Source organism: Lithobates pipiens, unplaced genomic scaffold (assembly GCF_037356315.1).
Source record: "Lithobates pipiens isolate NorthernLeopardFrog02 unplaced genomic scaffold, aLitPip1_a1.2 Scaffold_16, whole genome shotgun sequence".
Taxonomy (NCBI): domain Eukaryota; kingdom Metazoa; phylum Chordata; class Amphibia; order Anura; family Ranidae; genus Lithobates; species Lithobates pipiens.
Window position 1 is genome coordinate 15,245,258 of NW_027507748.1, and position 20,783 is coordinate 15,266,040.

Here is a 20,783-nt window from a genome sequence, read left to right on the forward strand (position 1 = left end):
GCGCAATAGTTTACTGTAGGGATGGGATCACTTTCCATCTGTTAGGGTCCTATTACACGGGCGGTACGCCTGCCGGACTCCGCTCTGCTCAGCGGGGGATCTCTCCGCTGATCAGACGGATGACAGATCTGTCTCCACTCACTGTGCAGAGACAGACCTGTCAGATCCCCACTCTCCTCTATGGGGAGATCGGATAAAAACAGACCCCCTGTCCGTTTTTATCTGATCCCATCCGATCTGCCTGATGGATGGAAAACAGGGCTACCATCTGTCTGGATTTCATGAACAGGATCGGATCGGATAGCAGCGGGTGTCAGCAGACATGTCACTGCTGACATCCACTGCTCCATAGGAGCGAATGGAGGGTCTGATCAGTTCCACCTGAAAAACTGATAGGGGGACCCGATCAGAAAGCCCTTGTGAAAGGGGCCTTACAAAGGCTGACAGGAGTAGTGAGAGCAACATCACTAACTCCTGTCAGCCCAGTGCTGAGAGCAGCGAGAAGAGAGCCGGAAATCAGGGCAGGCTGTGTTCTCTCTCCTCCTTCTTGCCAGTATTCAGAAGACGGTAGCGGCAATCACAAACGTACAGAAACTCTGCACTGGCAGGAGGGGGGAGAGAGCACAGTCCACAGCTGAGCGCAGATGTGTCCAGGAAGGAGAGTGCCGGAAGTAGAAAAAAGAGCAGGGAGGAGGCAGGGCTGTGTTCGCTCTCACCCTCCAGCTCCTCCCTCCTGTCAGCGCTTCTGTAGCCTGTAAACATACTTCCCAGCTTCTGCCTGCAGGTGCCCTGACAGCTTGGGACCGTTTCTTACACCCCCAGCCCCCTCCTGCCCACACTGGGGGTGCAGTTTGCCATCTTTGCCCCGGGCACGGGATGACCTTGTCCCAGCACTGGGGGGGGGGGGGGGGGGTAATGTTAATAACATGGATATGCAGTAAAACCCTGGACAATACTCCCGACTCGCTACAAGTACAGGATTGTGCGGAGGGCATCTGCTTTGCTATTATTTCTGGATGAGTGTTAGGGTACATTCTCATTTTAGCTGCTCCTAACTGTCATATGTCTGAGGTATCGGGTTGCCTTGACTCCTACCAGCTCCCTTGTGACTCGCGCCTCTGTTTTTTCCAGATCACGTGAATGGCCACTGCACGAGTCCAACATCGCAGACCTGCAGTTCAGGCAAACGCATCTCCAGCGCCGATGCAGCGAAGTCCAACAGGAGGGGTCCCGGAAGACCACCTTTCCGGAAAGCCCAGTCTGCGGCATGCATGGAGATAACACTCCCCGTCACCAATGAAGGTAAGGACATGAGTAATGGTGACCCTCTGTACAGAGGTGACCCGTGGAACTCACAACCTCTGATATCTCTTGTGGATGGGGCACGGATTACATCTGTATAGACAAGCACCCCTTTGTGTAATAGCCGGAAAAGTTATTTGGAACCTTGGATCCCATGCCCAGATATTCTTACTCACAATGGTATCACTGTGTTTTAAAGGACAACTGTATGTTTGGTACAAATTGAAGGCACGCCTTCCTCCTCCAGAGTGAAGCCTATCTGGTCCAATACTTACCCAGGGCTGTCTTTTAATATTGATTGGACTCCGGGCAAACACTTTTTTTGGGCACTCTCAAATCCACTTATCAACTATTTGCAGGCAGTGCAAACTTAAGGGGAAGCTGCCTTGGAAGCTCCCACGACAATGACTGGGCCCGGGGCAGCTGCCCCTTTTGCCCTGTGTTAAAGACAGCCCTGTACTTACCTCCGCCCCATTCCAGCGATCATCAATATATAGCCATACTCAAAATCACACAACCTTGCTTTTGCAAGTGTTACATAGTAGGCGAGGCTGAAAAAAGACACAAGTCTATCAAGTCCAACCAGTGTTCCCACTGGTTCCTCTTTATAAAGGCACATGCTCACCATGTGTCGGTGCTGGCTTCTGCTACTTACGGGCAGCTTTTCTTCCAGTGCTCAGAGCTGCCCAGCTGTTGGTTAATTACCAGCCACTCGTTTCCACAGTGACTCAACCAGTTACCATTAACCTGCCCCATTAGTCCAGCCTACAGCCAGTCCCTTTTTGCTATTTAAGCAGCTTAGCTCATTTTCTCCTCGCCCCTTGCGTGGTCAACATCTCCAGTGTGTTTCTGCCTTTGTTCCTGTGTATGACTTGGCCTGGCTGGTATCTCTTCCGTTATCTGTTCCTGATTTTAATCCTCAGTTCGCTGACTCCTGGCTTCCTGATCCCGGCTCGTCTGATTACCCGCTTTGGCGGCTTCCAAACCCTGGCTTCTGTCTTTGACTACGTTCCTGAACGGTGTTGTTTTTGCTATTTCAGGTGTGATTTTTTTTTTTTTTTTTACTGCACTTTCCCTATTTATGGTTCCTGACATTATGCAAGGGCCATGAATTCAGAAAATGCAGTTAAAAGGTCAGCCAGCTAAAGTCATGCACAGGAACACAAGCAGGAACACACTGGAGATAGTTGACCACACAAGGGCAAGGCGTAAAAAAAATCGAATCTGCTTAAATAGTAGACATGTGCAATTCGTTTAGCTCCGAATTAGTTTTTAATACATTTTTTGAAATTCATTAATTCAGAAATCTCAGAATTTTTCAATTTTTTTCCAATTTTTCCAATTCCGAAAATTCGGAATTTTGGAAATTTGAGAATTCAAAAATTTAGAAATTTGAGAATTCGAAAATTTGGAAATTTGAGAATTCGAAAATTTGGAAATTTGAGAATTCGAAAATTTGGAAATTTGAGAATTTTAAAGAATGAAAATCTGAAAATTCGAAAATCAGAAATAACTAATGATAACTATTAAATTATAGGTATTGGAATTTCCTTTAAAATTTGGCCGTTAGTGAACGTTAATGAGTACGAATTTATCTGAAGTTACGAATGATCTGAAATAACGAGTTCCGTATCTAAAAGAATGGAACGTAACGATCTAATGATAATAAATAACAATAATAATAGAACCTTTTTATTATTATTATTATTTATTATTAATTTGTTTCATTCCATTTGTTATTTTGGATAATTCGTAACTTCAGATAAATTTGTATTCGTAACGTTCACAAACACCCAAATTTGAAAGGAAATTCCAGCATCTACAGTATAATTTAATAGTTATTATTAGTTATTATTTTCAATTTTACTGATTTTCTTTATTTTTTCGGATTTTCAAATTATCAGATTTTCTCATTTTTGAATTCAAAATTCGGAAATTTGGGATTCGGAGATTTAGAATTCGGAAATTTAAACATTCGGGAACTTGAAAATGTGAAAATTCAGAAATTTGGAAATTAGAAAATTCGGACTTTCGGATTTCCGCATTCCGAATTTTGAAATTTATGAAAAAAAGCAAAAAAACTAGTGAAATGAAAACAAACAAATTTTTTGTCAGTGCACATGTCTATTAAATAGCCAAAAGGGGCGGGCTGTAGGTTGGACTAATGAAGCAGGTTAATGATAACCAGGTGATTCACTGTGGAAACGAGTGGCTGGTAATTAAGCTGCAGCTGAGCAGCTCAGAGCACTGAACTAAAAGAGCTGCCTGTAAGTAGCAAAAGCCAGCACCGACACCATGGCCCCCATTAATTTATACAGGGGAAGACTGCCACAAGTAAATTCCCCCAACATGAGGAGGATTTGGTGGGGATGCTTTTGAAGGAAATGCTGCCTGGTTTCGGCCACCCAGTAAAGATCGCTCGAGCGGAGCAGAGGTAAGTACCCGATTGGGTGGGCTGCAGTCAAGAGATGGAGTTTCGCCTTAAAGGATGACTTCTACCAAAGGTGCAGTTGTCCTTTAAAGTAGGAGGCATGATTGAATGTCACCAGAATAGTACTCTGTGTATGGACTCCTGTAGGTGGCATGACCCCGTGTCACTTATCACTTCCTGTTCGGATAGATGTAGATGGCATGACCTTCGTGTCACACTGATAGCACTTTGTGTTTTTGGATACATGTAGATGGCATGATCCCGCAAGCCTGTAGAAGCACTTTTATGTTTTTGGATACATGTAGATGGCATGACGTTGTCTTGTAGTATTAGCACCTTTTATGTTTAGATACATATAGATAGTCTGACTTCTGTTAGTTGTGGGTTCTCTCTGTGTTGTCCATAGGCCGTGGTGTAGTTTGTAGATGTAGTCCCCTTGCTGTTAGGGGACAGATTCTGAACCTGGGTGTTCGGTGATAACACAAGCCAAATGTCATATAAAAACCACAGAGTACACGGCACAATCACAGGCGTGCACAAACACGGTATCCCTATAAAGTCCTATATAGCATGGTACTAAATGAAATTGAAAAAAAAAAGTCTGTGCTAATGAAAAAAGTTCTTAATAAAAGTTTTAGCACAAAAGCAGCTTCACTGAGAGACACGGACAATTCTCTGAAATGACAATCAAGGGACAGAGGGGGGGGGCGCCACTAAGTGCAGTATTAAAAACATTATTTAATAGGCAGCTAAGTGTGCACTCACATCAATCCACAAGAAGGAAAGCTTGTAATGTAACAGCAGCAGCATCAATATGTGGATCGTCCCTCGGTGGTCCGGGATGTCAGTGGCAGTAGCAGAACCGCATTGGTGGAATAAGCCAAGGGTTTGACAAAGGAGGCGATGGGCACTCCGAAACGTGTTACCTAGGCTCGTTCCTGGGTGTGACGTCACTTCCTGGGTGTGACGTCATCAGATCGTTCCTGGGTGTGACATCACTTCCTCTTCCACGTAAAGTGGCGAGTAATTAGCCGGTGTCTGGAGTCCATTGGCTGAAGGAGTCTTATGCTGTTGATGAGATGGTGAGATTAAGGTAAAATGATGTGTTTAATTACTAGAGCCACTAGAATCCCTGACCCAGGTGCTTACCTCAGTCTTTATGACACTCGGTGGTTCCAGACGTCCTTCCACCACAGCTGCCAAGTGGCACTCTGGCTCCTCCATCAATGCGTTGTCTGCTACTGCTGGTGGTGTCCCTGGTCACGCTCATGGGACGGGGGGGGGGCACGTTGACCTTTTCATCTTGGGTTCTAAAGGACCTTCTCTGTTCTCCAGGTTCTGAACTGTCTGTAGTTCCCTTAACTTGTCTCCCGTCGTCTCTTGTGGAACTACAAGACCCAACATCTTGCTGGCAGGATAGGCTGGAATTAGTATTTCCACAACAGCTGGGAAACCTTTTAAATGTGTCCGAACCCAGGAACAAAACTGTGATATATACCAGCTTATTAGTCCTTAGGTGTGGTAGCTGCATTCGCTTTTTTTAAGGCTAAGTACATTTTAGTTTCCAGTAATTTTTTGGGGTAAATTTCAGGTAATGCATATCAAACAAATACTAATGTCTAATAGAATGATTAGCTATCAATAGTGATGGGCTCGAGCGTGTTCAGATCGAACCTGCCAGGAAGCCGTCACTGCACACAGCCAATCGTAGGCAGTGAAGCATTTCCCAACCGGCAGATGCCCATACACACGCTGCCTATGATTTGGTGGTAGACATGTGCGCTGACAAAAAAAAATTGTTTGTTTTCGTTTCATTCGTTTTTTTTGCTTTTTTCAGAAATTCGGAATTTGGAAATTCGGAAATACAAAAATTTGAATTTTTTTATTAATTTTCCCGGAATTTCCAATTTTCGGATTTACAGATGTTCACGTTTTTGAATATTTAAATTTGCGAATTTTCGAATTTCGAAAATTGGAACATTTGAAAATTCGTAAAATTAGAAAATTTTCGGAATTCGGAAATTCAAAAATGTGAAAATCGGAAAATTAAAAAAACTGCAATTTCCGAGTTCGAATTCTCCAATTTCCGAAAATATTCCAATTTCTGAAATTCCGAAATATTCCAATTTCCGAAATTTGGATTTTCCGACATTCCGAATTTTCGAAATTTAAAAAATTCTGAAATTCGAAATTTCAGAAATTCTAAAATTCTGACGTTTCAGAATTAACGAATTTTGTTAAAAAACGGATTCGGAACTAAGCGAATTGGACATGTCTATTTGGTGGTGTGCAGTGCCGGCTTCTTTAGCGGGTTGGATCCAAACACGCTAGAGACCATCATTAGCCATCAAGATTAACCAATGATGACATTCAAAGCAGAAAGAGGCCTGAGAAAAGGCCTTTCCTCCTACCCTGCCCCCCCCCCCTTTAATAGAGGAATTCCCAGGCTCAATATAACCAGTCTGGGAGTGCAGTTAAGGAAGAATAAAAGGAAAGGAAAAAGGGTAAGTAAGGTGTTTGGTGCGATGAAACTAAACGTGGACTCCAGAAGCGCCTTTAGACTCTACAAGTGCCCTATCAGGTAGTTAGTCCAACTGTAATTTTATCACTGAGGATGACTGAGAGTCTCTCGTTGATCATTATCCAGGATAGCTTGGCCTTAATCAGGTTGAACAGTATTACGGGGAACCTCCACGGCTTGGCTATTGCGATGTGAGCCGCCACAAATACAAAAGACTAAATATAGTTTGATTTTCAAAAGGGTACTTTAACATAGGGTGACATTATGAAAGTACCAGTAGGGGGTGCCATCATCCCGAAATTGACTTAATTGAAAAATGACATAAAAGAGGTGGACTTTATAGGCACCCAAATAAGAAATTATGTTTTTCTTATTTTATTAAAAATAGGTATAAAAAAGAAAAGTTGAAATATAGTTATTATAATAATATATGAGATACAGTTAGTTTAATAGTATACCCTGTACATATAGACATTGACATCACATAGTAACCATATTCATAATCATAAGTCAGGAGCGGTGCCTAGAGCGCTGCCTGATATGGGTATCAGATGAGTTGTGTGTCCGAGTCTACATTCGGGTATATCAGAAATTACAATTCAGAGGCTCGACATGTTTCTCGTGAATCAAGCTTCCTCAGGAGCAGCAATTTTCTAATGAACAGATAAAAAATGCTAAGTAGTATACATCTACAGTGATAGATAAACAATCTAAAAAAAAATAAAAAATAAAAAAAAAATACAAAAGAGATCAATTTCCACATGCAACGCAAAGCTTCTAAAATTGGGAGGCGCCCAGTAAGGCCTCTTGTGGATTATTTTTAAGGATTGTGTCCGTTAGCAAGTAGACAACATGATATACCCTTATCCAGAATCTACAGGCTTTTGGGGCACTCCCACCAAAAATAAAGGAATGAACAATCTTGGAGGCAGCCTTTAAAGCCATGGTCATACATCCCGGGATGTAGGAAGCCAGTCTTGTTGGGACCATATACCATCGGAGTTAGCCACGTGCACTGACAAAAAATGTGTTCATTTTCATTAGTTGTTTTTTTTTTTTTTTTTTTGCTTTTTTCGGAAATGAAAAAATTGAAAATTCGGATTTTCAAATTTAAAAATTTCTGTATTTAGAATTATCGTATTTCCCAATTTTGAATCTTCGGATTTCCGAATTTCGAATTTACGAATTAAGAATTTCCAAATATTCGGATTTTCTGAATTCAAAAATTCGAAAATCTGAAAAAAAGAGAGAAAATCTGTAAAATTCGAAATAACTAACTATTATAGGTATTGGAATTTCCTTTCAAATTTGGCTGTTTGTGAACGTAACAAATACAAATTTAGCTGAAGTTACAAATTATCCAAAATAACGAATGCCGCATCGAAACTAATGGAATGGAACAAATTAATAATAAATAATAATAATAAAAAGGTTTTATTATTGTTATTGATTATTATTAGATTGTTCTGTTCCATTAGTTTAGCCAGGGCATTCGTTATTTCAGATAATTTGTAACTTCGGATAAATTTTTATTCATTATGTTCACTAGCAGCCAAATTTGAAAGGAAATTCCAATACCTATAATTTAATATCTATTATAACTTATTATTTCAGATTTTCAGGTCTTCTAATTCTCAGATTTTCATTCTTTTGAATTTTCTGATTTTCATTCTTATTCTTGGATTTTCAAATTTCCAAATTTTAGAATTTTTTAATGAAATTTCGAATTTCCAAATTTAGAGTTTTCGAATTTCCGAATTTGCAAATCTACGAATTTTCAGAAATTTCAAATTTTCGGAAATTGTAAAATTCTGAAATTGTAAAATTTGGAAATTTGCAAATTCGTAATTTCAGAAATTTGCAAATTTGGTGATCCAAAAATTTGAAATTCGGAAATTTGAAAATTTGGTAATTTCAGAAATGGAAAAATTTTGGAATTTCGGAATTAACAAATTTGTCAAAATTTGTTAAAAAACAAATATGGAACTAAGCGAATTGCACATGTCTAGTCGGAGTAGTACTTTGTAATTTTCCTCTATAAAGCCCCTTTCACACTGGGGGCGTATTTTTAGCGCTGCTTTACCGTCGTTTTAGCGGCGGTATCCGTCCGCTAGCGGGGCGGTTTTACCCCCTGTAGCGGCCGAGAAAGGGTTAAAACCACCGTAAAGTGCTTTGCCGGCAGCATAGCCACGCTGCTCCATTAATTTCAATGGGCAGGAGAGGTGGGGGTGCTCCTTCACCGCTCCAAATATACTGCTAGAAGGACTTTTTTTTACCGTCCTGCCAGCGCACCGCTCCAGTGTTAAAGCCCAACGAGGCTTTCACACTGGAGTGTGAAGAGCGGCTCTTTCAGGGCGGTTTGCAGGTGCTATTTTTAGCAATACATTGCCCGCTAGTTTGTGCCAATCCTCAAGATCCAACTCCACTTGCAGGTCCTGTTCCCATTTTAGCATATTTGTTTAGAAAATAACAATAGCATCAAGGAAATTGCCGATATCAAACCATGTTGTTTATCTCATGTTCTACGGTACATACATTTTCAAAAGCGATCAGACTAGCAATATCCCCTTAGTCATTGTATCCCCCTAATATCCCCTTAGTCGTTGTATCCCCCTATTATCCCCTTAGTCATTGTATTCCCCCTTATATCCCCTTAGCCGTTGTAATGAAGCAGTTGTGTATAATGATAGACCTCCGTGTCGTCGTCTTAAGGACAGGAACTGTGTCATTGGCAGGATCACCAGGTGAAAATAAAGCACATAAAGGTTAAAAAAAAGAAAGCTAATGCAGCCACCACATCTAAGGACCGGTAAACTGCAATATATTACATTTTGTTTTTGGTTTCAGATACACATTCAGTAATCTCACTTCTGTTCTACAGTATATCGGCATAAGTCACGTCTTTGTTCGGCAGGCCTCTACTAGTAGTAGCATGTAGCCGTAGTTGTGTCCTGTTTCGTAGTGGTTTTGTCTATTAATTAATTCCCTCTGTGTCTCTTCTGTTAGTGCATATGTAGTATTGCAGCCCTGTTACTTTCAGTGTTTTTGTCTGGGTATGATCTGGTCCAGCAGTGGTTCTTTATATAAAGAAGAGATGAAATGCTTTATATGTCTTATATATATATATATATATATATATATCACTGATACAGTATTTAGGTGTTAGTAGGGTAGGGGAGGAGAGGAGTGGATAGTTGGTGGAGTTGTAGTATAGTCCGTTCTTTGATCTCGGGGTGATGGTTGCATGTTATACACTAAAAAACCCTCATACTTAATTTTACATCATTCAACAGCAAAGCCAGCCCATCATCCTAAACTATTTATTTCATTATTAATTATTATTGCGTTCACATTTCAAGTAAAATAAAATAGAACCAGCTTGCATCAGGTGTTCCTATCAGAGTGCCCCCTTACATCAGGTATCCTCATCAGAGTGCCCCCTTACATCAGGTATCCTCATCAGAGTGCCCCCTTACATCAGGTATCCCCATTAGAGTGCCCCTTACATCAGGTATCCTCATCAGAGTGCCCCTTACATCAGGTATCCTCGTCAGAGTGCCCCTTACATAAGGTGTCTTCATCAGCATGCCCCCTTACATAAAGTGTCTTCAGAGTACCCCCATACATAAGATGTCCCTGTCAGAGTGATCCCATACATAAGGTGTCCCCTCCAGAGTACCCCTTAGATCAGCTTCCCCCATCAGAGCACCTTCATACATCAGGTGTCCCCATCAGAGTACTCATATAAATAAGTTGCCCCATTACAGTGCCCCTGTACAGTACATAAGGTGTCTCTGTCAGAGTGCCTCCATACATAAAGTGTCCCCACCCGACTACCCCTTAGATCAGTTGCCCCCATATGAGTACCCCTTTACATCAGGTGTCCTCATTAAACTACTCCCTTATATCAGGTGTCCTTATCAGAGTATCCCTTACATCTGGTGTCATCATCAGAGTGCCCCCATACATCAGGTGTCCCCATCACAAAGCCCCTTACATAAGGTGTTCCTATCAGGGTACCCTCCTGCATAGGAAATCTACATCAGAGTGCCCCCAAACATCAGGTCCCCCTATAAGAGTGCCCACATGCATCAGGTACCCCCATACATGACGTTCCTCCATCAGTGTACCCCCATACATTAGATTCCCCCATACATCAGACTCCCCCATCAGAGTGCCCCCATACATCAGATTCCTCCATCAGAGTGCCCACATACATCAGATTCCCCGTCAAAGTGCCCCCATGCATCATATTTCCCCCATCATAGTGTTCACATACATCAGAATCCCCCATCAGAGTGCCCACATACATCAGAGTGCCCACATAAATCATATTCCCCCAACAGAGTGTCCCCCATACATCAGATTCCCCCAACAGAGTGTCCCCCATACATCAGATTCCCCCAACAGAGTGTCCCCCATACATGAAGTTTCCCCCAACAGAGTGAACCTATACATCAGATTTCCCCCAACAGAGTGCCCACATACGTCTGACTCCCCCATCATAGTGCCCCCATACATCAGATTTCCCCCAACAGAGTTCCCACATACATCAGACTCCCCCATCATAGTGCCCACATACATCTGACTCCAACATCAGAGTGCCCACATACATCTGACTCCCCCATCATAGTGCCCACATACATCTGATTCCAACATCAGAGTGCCCACATACATCAGATTTCCCCCATCAGAGTGCCCTCATACATCAGTTACCCCCATACATGAAATACCCCCATACATCAGATTCCTCTATACATCAGGTGTCCCCATCACAAAGCCCCTTACATAAGGTGTTCCTATCAGGGTACCCTCCTGCATAGGAAATCTACATCAGAGTGCCCCCAAACATCAGGTCCCCCTATAAGAGTGCCCACATGCATCAGGTACCCCCATACATGACGTTCCTCCATCAGTGTACCCCCATACATTAGATTCCCCCATACATCAGACTCCCCCATCAGAGTGCCCCCATACATCAGATTCCTCCATCAGAGTGCCCACATACATCAGATTCCCCGTCAAAGTGCCCCCATGCATCATATTTCCCCCATCATAGTGTTCACATACATCAGAATCCCCCATCAGAGTGCCCACATACATCAGAGTGCCCACATAAATCATATTCCCCCAACAGAGTGTCCCCCATACATCAGATTCCCCCAACAGAGTGTCCCCCATACATCAGATTCCCCCAACAGAGTGTCCCCCATACATGAAGTTTCCCCCAACAGAGTGAACCTATACATCAGATTTCCCCCAACAGAGTGCCCACATACGTCTGACTCCCCCATCATAGTGCCCCCATACATCAGATTTCCCCCAACAGAGTTCCCACATACATCAGACTCCCCCATCATAGTGCCCACATACATCTGACTCCAACATCAGAGTGCCCACATACATCTGACTCCCCCATCATAGTGCCCACATACATCTGATTCCAACATCAGAGTGCCCACATACATCAGATTTCCCCCATCAGAGTGCCCTCATACATCAGTTACCCCCATACATGAAATACCCCCATACATCAGATTCCTCTATACATCAGACTCCCCCATCAGAGTTCCCCCATACATCAGATTCCCTCATCATAGTGCCCACATACATCAGATTCCTCCATCAGAGTGCCCACATACATCAGATTCCCCCATCAGAGTGCCCACATACATCAGATTCCCCCACCAGAGTGCCCACATACATCAGATTCCCCCATCAGAGTGCCCACATACATCAGATTCCCCCATCAGAGTGCCCACATACATCAGATTTCCCCATCAGAGTGCCCACATACATCAGATTCCCCCATCAGTGTACCCACATACATCAGATTCCCCCATCAGAGTGCCCACATACATCAGATTCCCCCATCAGAGTGCCCACATACATCAGATTCCCCCATCAGAGTGCCCACATACATCAGATTCCCCCATCAGAGTGCCCACATACATCAGATTCCCCCATCAGAGTGCCCACGTACATCAGATTCCCCCATCAGAGTGCCCCCGTACATCAGATTCCCCCATCAGTGTGCCTATATACATCAGATTCCCCCATCAGTGTGCCCACATATATCAGATTCCCCCATCAGAGTGCCCACATACATCAGATTTCCCCCATCATAGTGCCCACATACATCAGATTCCCCCATCAGAGTGCCCACATACATCAGATTCCCCCATCAGAGTGCCCCCATACATCAGAGTGCCCACATACATCAGATTCCCCCATCAGAGTGCCCCCATACATCAGAGTGCCCACATACATCAGAATCCCCCATCAGAGTGCATACATACATCAGATTCCCCCATCAGAGTGCCCACATACATCAGACTCCCCCATCATGGTGCCCACATACATCAGACTCCCCCCATCATAGTGCCCACATACATCTGACTCCAACATCAGAGTGCCCACATACATCAGATTTCCCCCATCAGAGTGCCCTCATACATCAGTTACCCCCATACATGAAGTTCCCCCATCAGTGTGCCCACATACATCAGATTCCCCCATCAGAGTGCCCACGTACATCAGATTCCCCCATCAGAGTGCCCACGTACATCAGATTCCCCCATCAGAGTGCCCACATACATCAGATTCCCCCATCAGAGTGCCCACATACATCAGATTCCCCCATCATAGCGCCCACATACATCAGATTCCCCCATCATAGCGCCCACATACATCAGATTCCCCCATCAGAGCGCCCACATACATCAGATTCCCCCATCAGAGTGCCCCCATACATCAGAGTGCCCACATACATCAGATTCCCCCATCAGAGTGCCCCCATACATCAGAGTGCCCACATACATCAGAATCCCCCATCAGAGTGCCCCCATACATCAGAGTGCCCACATACATCAGAATCCCCCATCATAGTGCCCCCATACATCAGATTTCCCCATCATAGTGCCCCCATACATCAGATTTCCCCATCATAGTGTCCCCATACATCAGATTCCCCCATCAGAGTGCCCACATACATCAGATTCCCCCATCAGAGTGCCCACATACATCAGATTCCCCCATCAGAGTGCCCACATACATCAGATTCCCCCATCAGAGTGCCCACGTACATCAGATTCCCCCATCAGAGTGCCCACGTACATCAGATTCCCCCATCAGAGTGCCCCCATACATCATATTCCCCCATCAGTGTGCCTACATACATCAGATTCCCCCATCAGAGTGCCCACATACATCAGATTTCCCCCATCAGAGTGCCCACATACATCAGATTCCCCATCAGAGTGCCCACTTGCATCAGATTCCCCCATCAGAGTGCCCACATACATCAGATTTCCCCCATCATAGTGCCCACATACATCAGATTCCCCCATCAGAGTGCCCACATACATCAGATTCCCCCATCAGAGTGCCCCCATACATCAGATTCCCCCATCAGAGTGCCCCCATACATCAGAGTGCCCACATACATCAGATTCCCCCATCAGAGTGCCCCCATACATCAGAGTGCCCACATACATCAGAATCCCCCATCAGAGTGCATACATACATCAGATTCCCCCATCAGAGTGCCCACATACATCAGACTCCCCCATCATAGTGCCCACATACATCTGACTCCAACATCAGAGTGCCCACATACATCAGACTCCCCCATCATGGTGCCCACATACATCAGACTCCCCCATCAGAGTGCCCACATACATCTGACTCCAACATCAGAGTGCCCACATACATCAGATTTCCCCCATCAGAGTGCCCTCATACATCAGTTACCCCCATACATGAAGTTCCCCCATCAGCATACCCCCATACATCAGATTGCTCTATACATCAGACTCCCCCATCATAGTGCCCACATACATCAGATTCCCCCATCAGTGTGCCCACATACATCAGATTCCCCCATCAGTGTGCCCACATACATCAGATTCCCCCATCAGAGTGCCCACGTACATCAGATTCCCCCATCAGAGTGCCCACGTACATCAGATTCCCCCATCAGAGTGCCCACATACATCAGATTCCCCCATCAGAGTGCCCACATACATCAGATTCCCCCATCAGAGTGCCCACATACATCAGATTCCCCCATCATAGCGCCCACATACATCAGATTCCCCCATCATAGCGCCCACATACATCAGATTCCCCCATCAGAGCGCCCACATACATCAGATTCCCCCATCAGAGTGCCCCCATACATCAGAGTGCCCACATACATCAGATTCCCCCATCAGAGTGCCCCCATACATCAGAGTGCCCACATACATCAGAATCCCCCATCAGAGTGCCCCCATACATCAGAGTGCCCACATACATCAGAATCCCCCATCATAGTGCCCCCATACATCAGATTTCCCCATCATAGTGCCCCCATACATCAGATTTCCCCATCATAGTGTCCCCATACATCAGATTCCCCCATCAGAGTGCCCACATACATCAGATTCCCCCATCAGAGTGCCCACATACATCAGATTCCCCCATCAGAGTGCCCACGTACATCAGATTCCCCCATCAGAGTGCCCCCATACATCATATTCCCCCATCAGTGTGCCTACATACATCAGATTCCCCCATCAGAGTGCCCCCATACATCATATTCCCCCATCAGAGTGCCCACATACATCAGATTTCCCCCATCAGAGTGCCCACATACATCAGATTCCCCATCAGAGTGCCCACTTGCATCAGATTCCCCCATCAGAGTGCCCCCATACATCAGAGTGCCCACATACATCAGAATCCCCCATCAGAGTGCCCACATACATCAGAATCCCCCATCATAGTGCCCCCATACATCAGATTTCCCCATCATAGTGCCCCCATACATCAGATTTCCCCATCATAGTGCCCCCATACATCAGATTCCCCCATCAGAGTGCCCACATACATCAGAATCCCCCATCATAGTGCCCCCATACATCAGATTTCCCCATCATAGTGCCCCCATACATCAGATTTCCCCATCATAGTGCCCCCATACATCAGATTCCCCCAACAGAGCGCCCACATACATCAGAATCCCCCATCATAGTGCCCCCATACATCAGATTTCCCCATCATAGTGCCCCCATACATCAGATTTCCCCATCATAGTGCCCCCATACATCAGATTCCCCCATCAGAGTGCCCACATACATCAGAATCCCCCATCATAGTGCCCCCATACATCAGATTTCCCCATCATAGTGCCCCCATACATCAGATTTCCCCATCATAGTGCCCCCATACATCAGATTCCCCCAACAGAGCGCCCACATACATCAGAATCCCCCATCATAGTGCCCCCATACATCAGATTTCCCCATCATAGTGCCCCCATACATCAGATTTCCCCATCATAGTGCCCCCATACATCAGATTTCCCCATCATAGTGCCCCCATACATCAGATTTCCCCATCATAGTGCCCCCATACATCAGATTCCCCCATCAGAGTGCCCACATACATCAGATTTCCCCATCATAGTGCCCCCATACATCAGATTCCCCCAACAGAGCGCCCACATACATCAGAATCCCCCATCATAGTGTCCCCATACATCAGATTTCCCCATCATAGTGCCCCCATACATCAGATTTCCCCATCATAGTGCCCCCATACATCAGATTTCCCCATCATAGTGCCCCCATACATCAGATTCCCCCATCAGAGTGCCCACATACATCAGATTCCCCCATCAGAGTGCCCACATACATCAGATTCCCCCATCAGAGTGCCCCCTACATCAGAGTGCCCACATACATCAGAATCCCCCATCAGAGTGCCCACGTACATCAGATTCCCCCATCAGAGTGCCCCCATACATCAGATTCCCCCCATACATCAGATTCCCCCATCAGTTTGCCCACATACATCAGAATCCCCCATCATAGTGCCAACATACATCAGAATCCCCCATCATAGTGCCCCCATACATCAGATTTCCCCATCATAGTGCCCCCATACATCAGATTTCCCCATCATAGTGCCCCCATGCATCAGATTTACCAATTAGAATCTCACTATAAATCAGTAGAAAATATATATTAGTACTCACACTATGTAAAAAAAATGAATAAATTCAAAACCCTGCAGCTGCTGTCCACAAAGAGCTCAGTGACTCGTAAATCAGATATAAATGATACAAAGCGCTTTACAGTCCAAAATAGATTACAGCCCCCCCCATACATCAGATTTCCCCATCATAGTGCCCCCATACATCAGATTTCCCCATCATAGTGCCCCCATACATCAGATTCCCCCAACTGAGCGCCCACATACATCAGAATCCCCCATCATAGTGCCCCCATACATCAGATTTCCCCATCATAGTGCCCCCATACATCAGATTTCCCCATCATAGTGCCCCCATACATCAGATTCCCCCATCAGAGTGCCCACATACATCAGAATCCCCCATCATAGTGCCCCCATACATCAGATTTCCCCATCATAGTGCCCCCATACATCAGATTTCCCCATCATAGTGCCCCCATACATCAGATTCCCCCAACAGAGCGCCCACATACATCAGAATCCCCCATCATAGTGCCCCCATACATCAGATTTCCCCATCATAGTGCCCCCATACATCAGATTTCCCCATCATAGTGCCCCCATACATCAGATTTCCCCATCATAGTGCCCCCATACATCAGATTTCCCCATCATAGTGCCCCCATACATCAGATTCCCCCAACAGAGCGCCCACATACATCAGAATCCCCCATCATAGTGCCCCCATACATCAGATTTCCCCATCATAGTGCCCCCATACATCAGATTTCCCCATCATAGTGCCCCCATACATCAGATTCCCCCATCATAGTGCCCCCATACATCAGATTCCCCCATCAGAGTGCCCACATACATCAGATTCCCCCATCAGAGTGCCCACATACATCAGATTCCCCCATCAGAGTGCCCACATACATCAGATTCCCCCATCAGAGTGCCCCCATACATCAGAGTGCCCACATACATCAGAATCCCCCATCAGAGTGCCCACGTACATCAGATTCCCCCATCAGAGTGCCCCCATACATCAGATTCCCCCATCAGTTTGCCCACATACATCAGAATCCCCCATCATAGTGCCCACATACATCAGAATCCCCCATCATAGTGCCCCCATACATCAGATTTCCCCATCATAGTGCCCCCATACATCAGATTTCCCCATCATAGTGCCCCCATACATCAGATTTCCCCATCATAGTGCCCCCATGCATCAGATTTACCAATTAGAATCTCACTATAAATCAGTAGAAAATATATATTAGTACTCACACTATGTAAAAAAAATGAATAAATTCAAAACCCTGCAGCTGCTGTCCACAAAGAGCTCAGTGACTCGTAAATCAGATATAAATGATACAAAGCGCTTTACAGTCCAAAATAGATTACAGCCCCCCCATACATCAGATTTCCCCATCATAGTGCCCCCATACATCAGATTTCCCCATCATAGTGCCCCCATACATCAGATTCCCCCAACTGAGCGCCCACATACATCAGAATCCCCCATCATAGTGCCCCCATACATCAGATTTCCCCATCATAGTGCCCCCATACATCAGATTTCCCCATCATAGTGCCCCCATACATCAGATTCCCCCATCAGAGTGCCCACATACATCAGAATCCCCCATCATAGTGCCCCCATACATCAGATTTCCCCATCATAGTGCCCCCATACATCAGATTTCCCCATCATAGTGCCCCCATACATCAGATTCCCCCAACAGAGCGCCCACATACATCAGAATCCCCCATCATAGTGCCCCCATACATCAGATTTCCCCATCATAGTGCCCCCATACATCAGATTTCCCCATCATAGTGCCCCCATACATCAGATTTCCCCATCATAGTGCCCCCATACATCAGATTTCCCCATCATAGTGCCCCCATACATCAGATTCCCCCATCAGAGTGCCCACATACATCAGATTTCCCCATCATAGTGCCCCCATACATCAGATTCCCCCAACAGAGCGCCCACATACATCAGAATCCCCCATCATAGTGCCCCCATACATCAGATTTCCCCATCATAGTGCCCCCATACATCAGATTTCCCCATCATAGTGCCCCCATACATCAGATTTCCCCATCATAGTGCCCCCATACATCAGATTCCCCCATCAGAGTGCCCACATACATCAGATTCCCCCATCAGAGTGCCCACATACATCAGATTCCCCCATCAGAGTGCCCACATACATCAGATTCCCCCATCAGAGTGCCCCCATACATCAGAGTGCCCACATACATCAGAATCCCCCATCAGAGTGCCCACGTACATCAGATTCCCCCATCAGAGTGCCCCCATACATCAGATTCCCCCATCAGTTTGCCCACATACATCAGAATCCCCCATCATAGTGCCCACATACATCAGAATCCCCCATCATAGTGCCCCCATACATCAGATTTCCCCATCATAGTGCCCCCATACATCAGATTTCCCCATCATAGTGCCCCCATGCATCAGATTTACCAATTAGAATCTCACTATAAATCAGTAGAAAATATATATTAGTACTCACACTATGTAAAAAAAATGAATAAATTCAAAACCCTGCAGCTGCTGTCCACAAAGAGCTCAGTGACTCGTAAATCAGATATAAATGATACAAAGCGCTTTACAGTCCAAAATAGATTACAGCCCCCCCATACATCAGATTTCCCCATCATAGTGCCCCCATACATCAGATTTCCCCATCATAGTGCCCCCATACATCAGATTCCCCCAACTGAGCGCCCACATACATCAGAATCCCCCATCATAGTGCCCCCATACATCAGATTTCCCCATCATAGTGCCCCCATACATCAGATTTCCCCATCATAGTGCCCCCATACATCAGATTTCCCCATCATAGTGCCCCCATACATCAGATTCCCCCATCAGAGTGCCCACATACATCAGATTTCCCCATCATAGTGCCCCCATACATCAGATTCCCCCAACAGAGCACCCACATACATCAGAATCCCCCATCATAGTGCCCCCATACATCAGATTTCCCCATCATAGTGCCCCCATACATCAGATTTCCCCATCATAGTGCCCCCATACATCAGATTTCCCCATCATAGTGCCCCCATACATCAGATTCCCCCATCAGAGTGCCCACATACATCAGATTCCCCCATCAGAGTGCCCACATACATCAGATTCCCCCATCAGAGTGCCCACATACATCAGATTCCCCCATCAGAGTGCCCCCATACATCAGAGTGCCCACATACATCAGATTCCCCCATCAGAGTGCCCACATACATCAGATTCCCCCATCAGAGTGCCCACATACATCAGATTCCCCCATCAGAGTGCCCACATACATCAGATTCCCCCATCAGAGTGCCCCCATACATCAGAGTGCCCACATACATCAGAATCCCCCATCAGAGTGCCCACGTACATCAGATTCCCCCATCAGAGTGCCCCCATACATCAGATTCCCCCATCAGTTTGCCCACATACATCAGAATCCCCCATCATAGTGCCCACATACATCAGAATCCCCCATCATAGTGCCCCCATACATCAGATTTCCCCATCATAGTGCCCCCATACATCAGATTTCCCCATCATAGTGCCCCCATACATCAGATTTCCCCATCATAGTGCCCCCATACATCAGATTTCCCCATCATAGTGCCCCCATGCATCAGATTTACCAATTAGAATCTCACTATAAATCAGTAGAAAATATATATTAGTACTCACACTATGTAAAAAAAATGAATAAATTCAAAACCCTGCAGCTGCTGTCCACAAAGAGCTCAGTGACTCGTAAATCAGATATAAATGATACAAAGCGCTTTACAGTCCAAAATAGATTACAGCCCCCCCATACATCAGATTTCCCCATCATAGTGCCCCCATACATCAGATTTCCCCATCATAGTGCCCCCATACATCAGATTCCCCCAACTGAGCGCCCACATACATCAGATTTCCCCATCATAGTGCCCCCATACATCAGATTTCCCCATCATAGTGCCCCCATACATCAGATTCCCCCATCAGAGTGCCCACATACATCAGATTTCCCCATCATAGTGCCCCCATACATCAGATTCCCCCAACAGAGCGCCCACATACATCAGAATCCCCCATCATAGTGCCCCCATACATCAGAATTCCCCATCATAGTGCCCCCATACATCAGATTTCCCCATCATAGTGCCCCCATACATCAGATTTCCCCATCATAGTGCCCCCATACATCAGATTCCCCCATCAGAGTGCCCACATACATCAGATTCCCCCATCAGAGTGCCCACATACATCAGATTCCCCCATCAGAGTGCCCACATACATCAGATTCCCCCATCAGAGTGCCCCCATACATCAGAGTGCCCACATACATCAGATTCCCCCATCAGAGTGCCCACATACATCAGATTCCCCCATCAGAGTGCCCACATACATCAGATTCCCCCATCAGAGTGCCCCCATACATCAGAGTGCCCACATACATCAGAATCCCCCATCAGAGTGCCCACGTACATCAGATTCCCCCATCAGAGTGCCCCCATACATCAGATTCC

General features: G+C 45.4%; 1 protein-coding gene across 8 annotated transcripts in view; it reads left to right on the forward strand.

Moving 5' to 3' along the window:
• STXBP5L (syntaxin binding protein 5L) overlaps positions 1–20,783 on the forward strand; it is a 508,429-nt gene that overhangs the window by 436,893 nt on the left and 50,753 nt on the right. For all 8 annotated transcript variants that reach the window (XM_077479605.1, XM_077479606.1, XM_077479607.1 and 5 more), the window contains one exon: positions 1,132–1,302. In XM_077479605.1, coding sequence (XP_077335731.1) covers positions 1,132–1,302 — 171 coding nt within the window. The remainder of the gene's footprint in view (positions 1–1,131; positions 1,303–20,783) is intronic.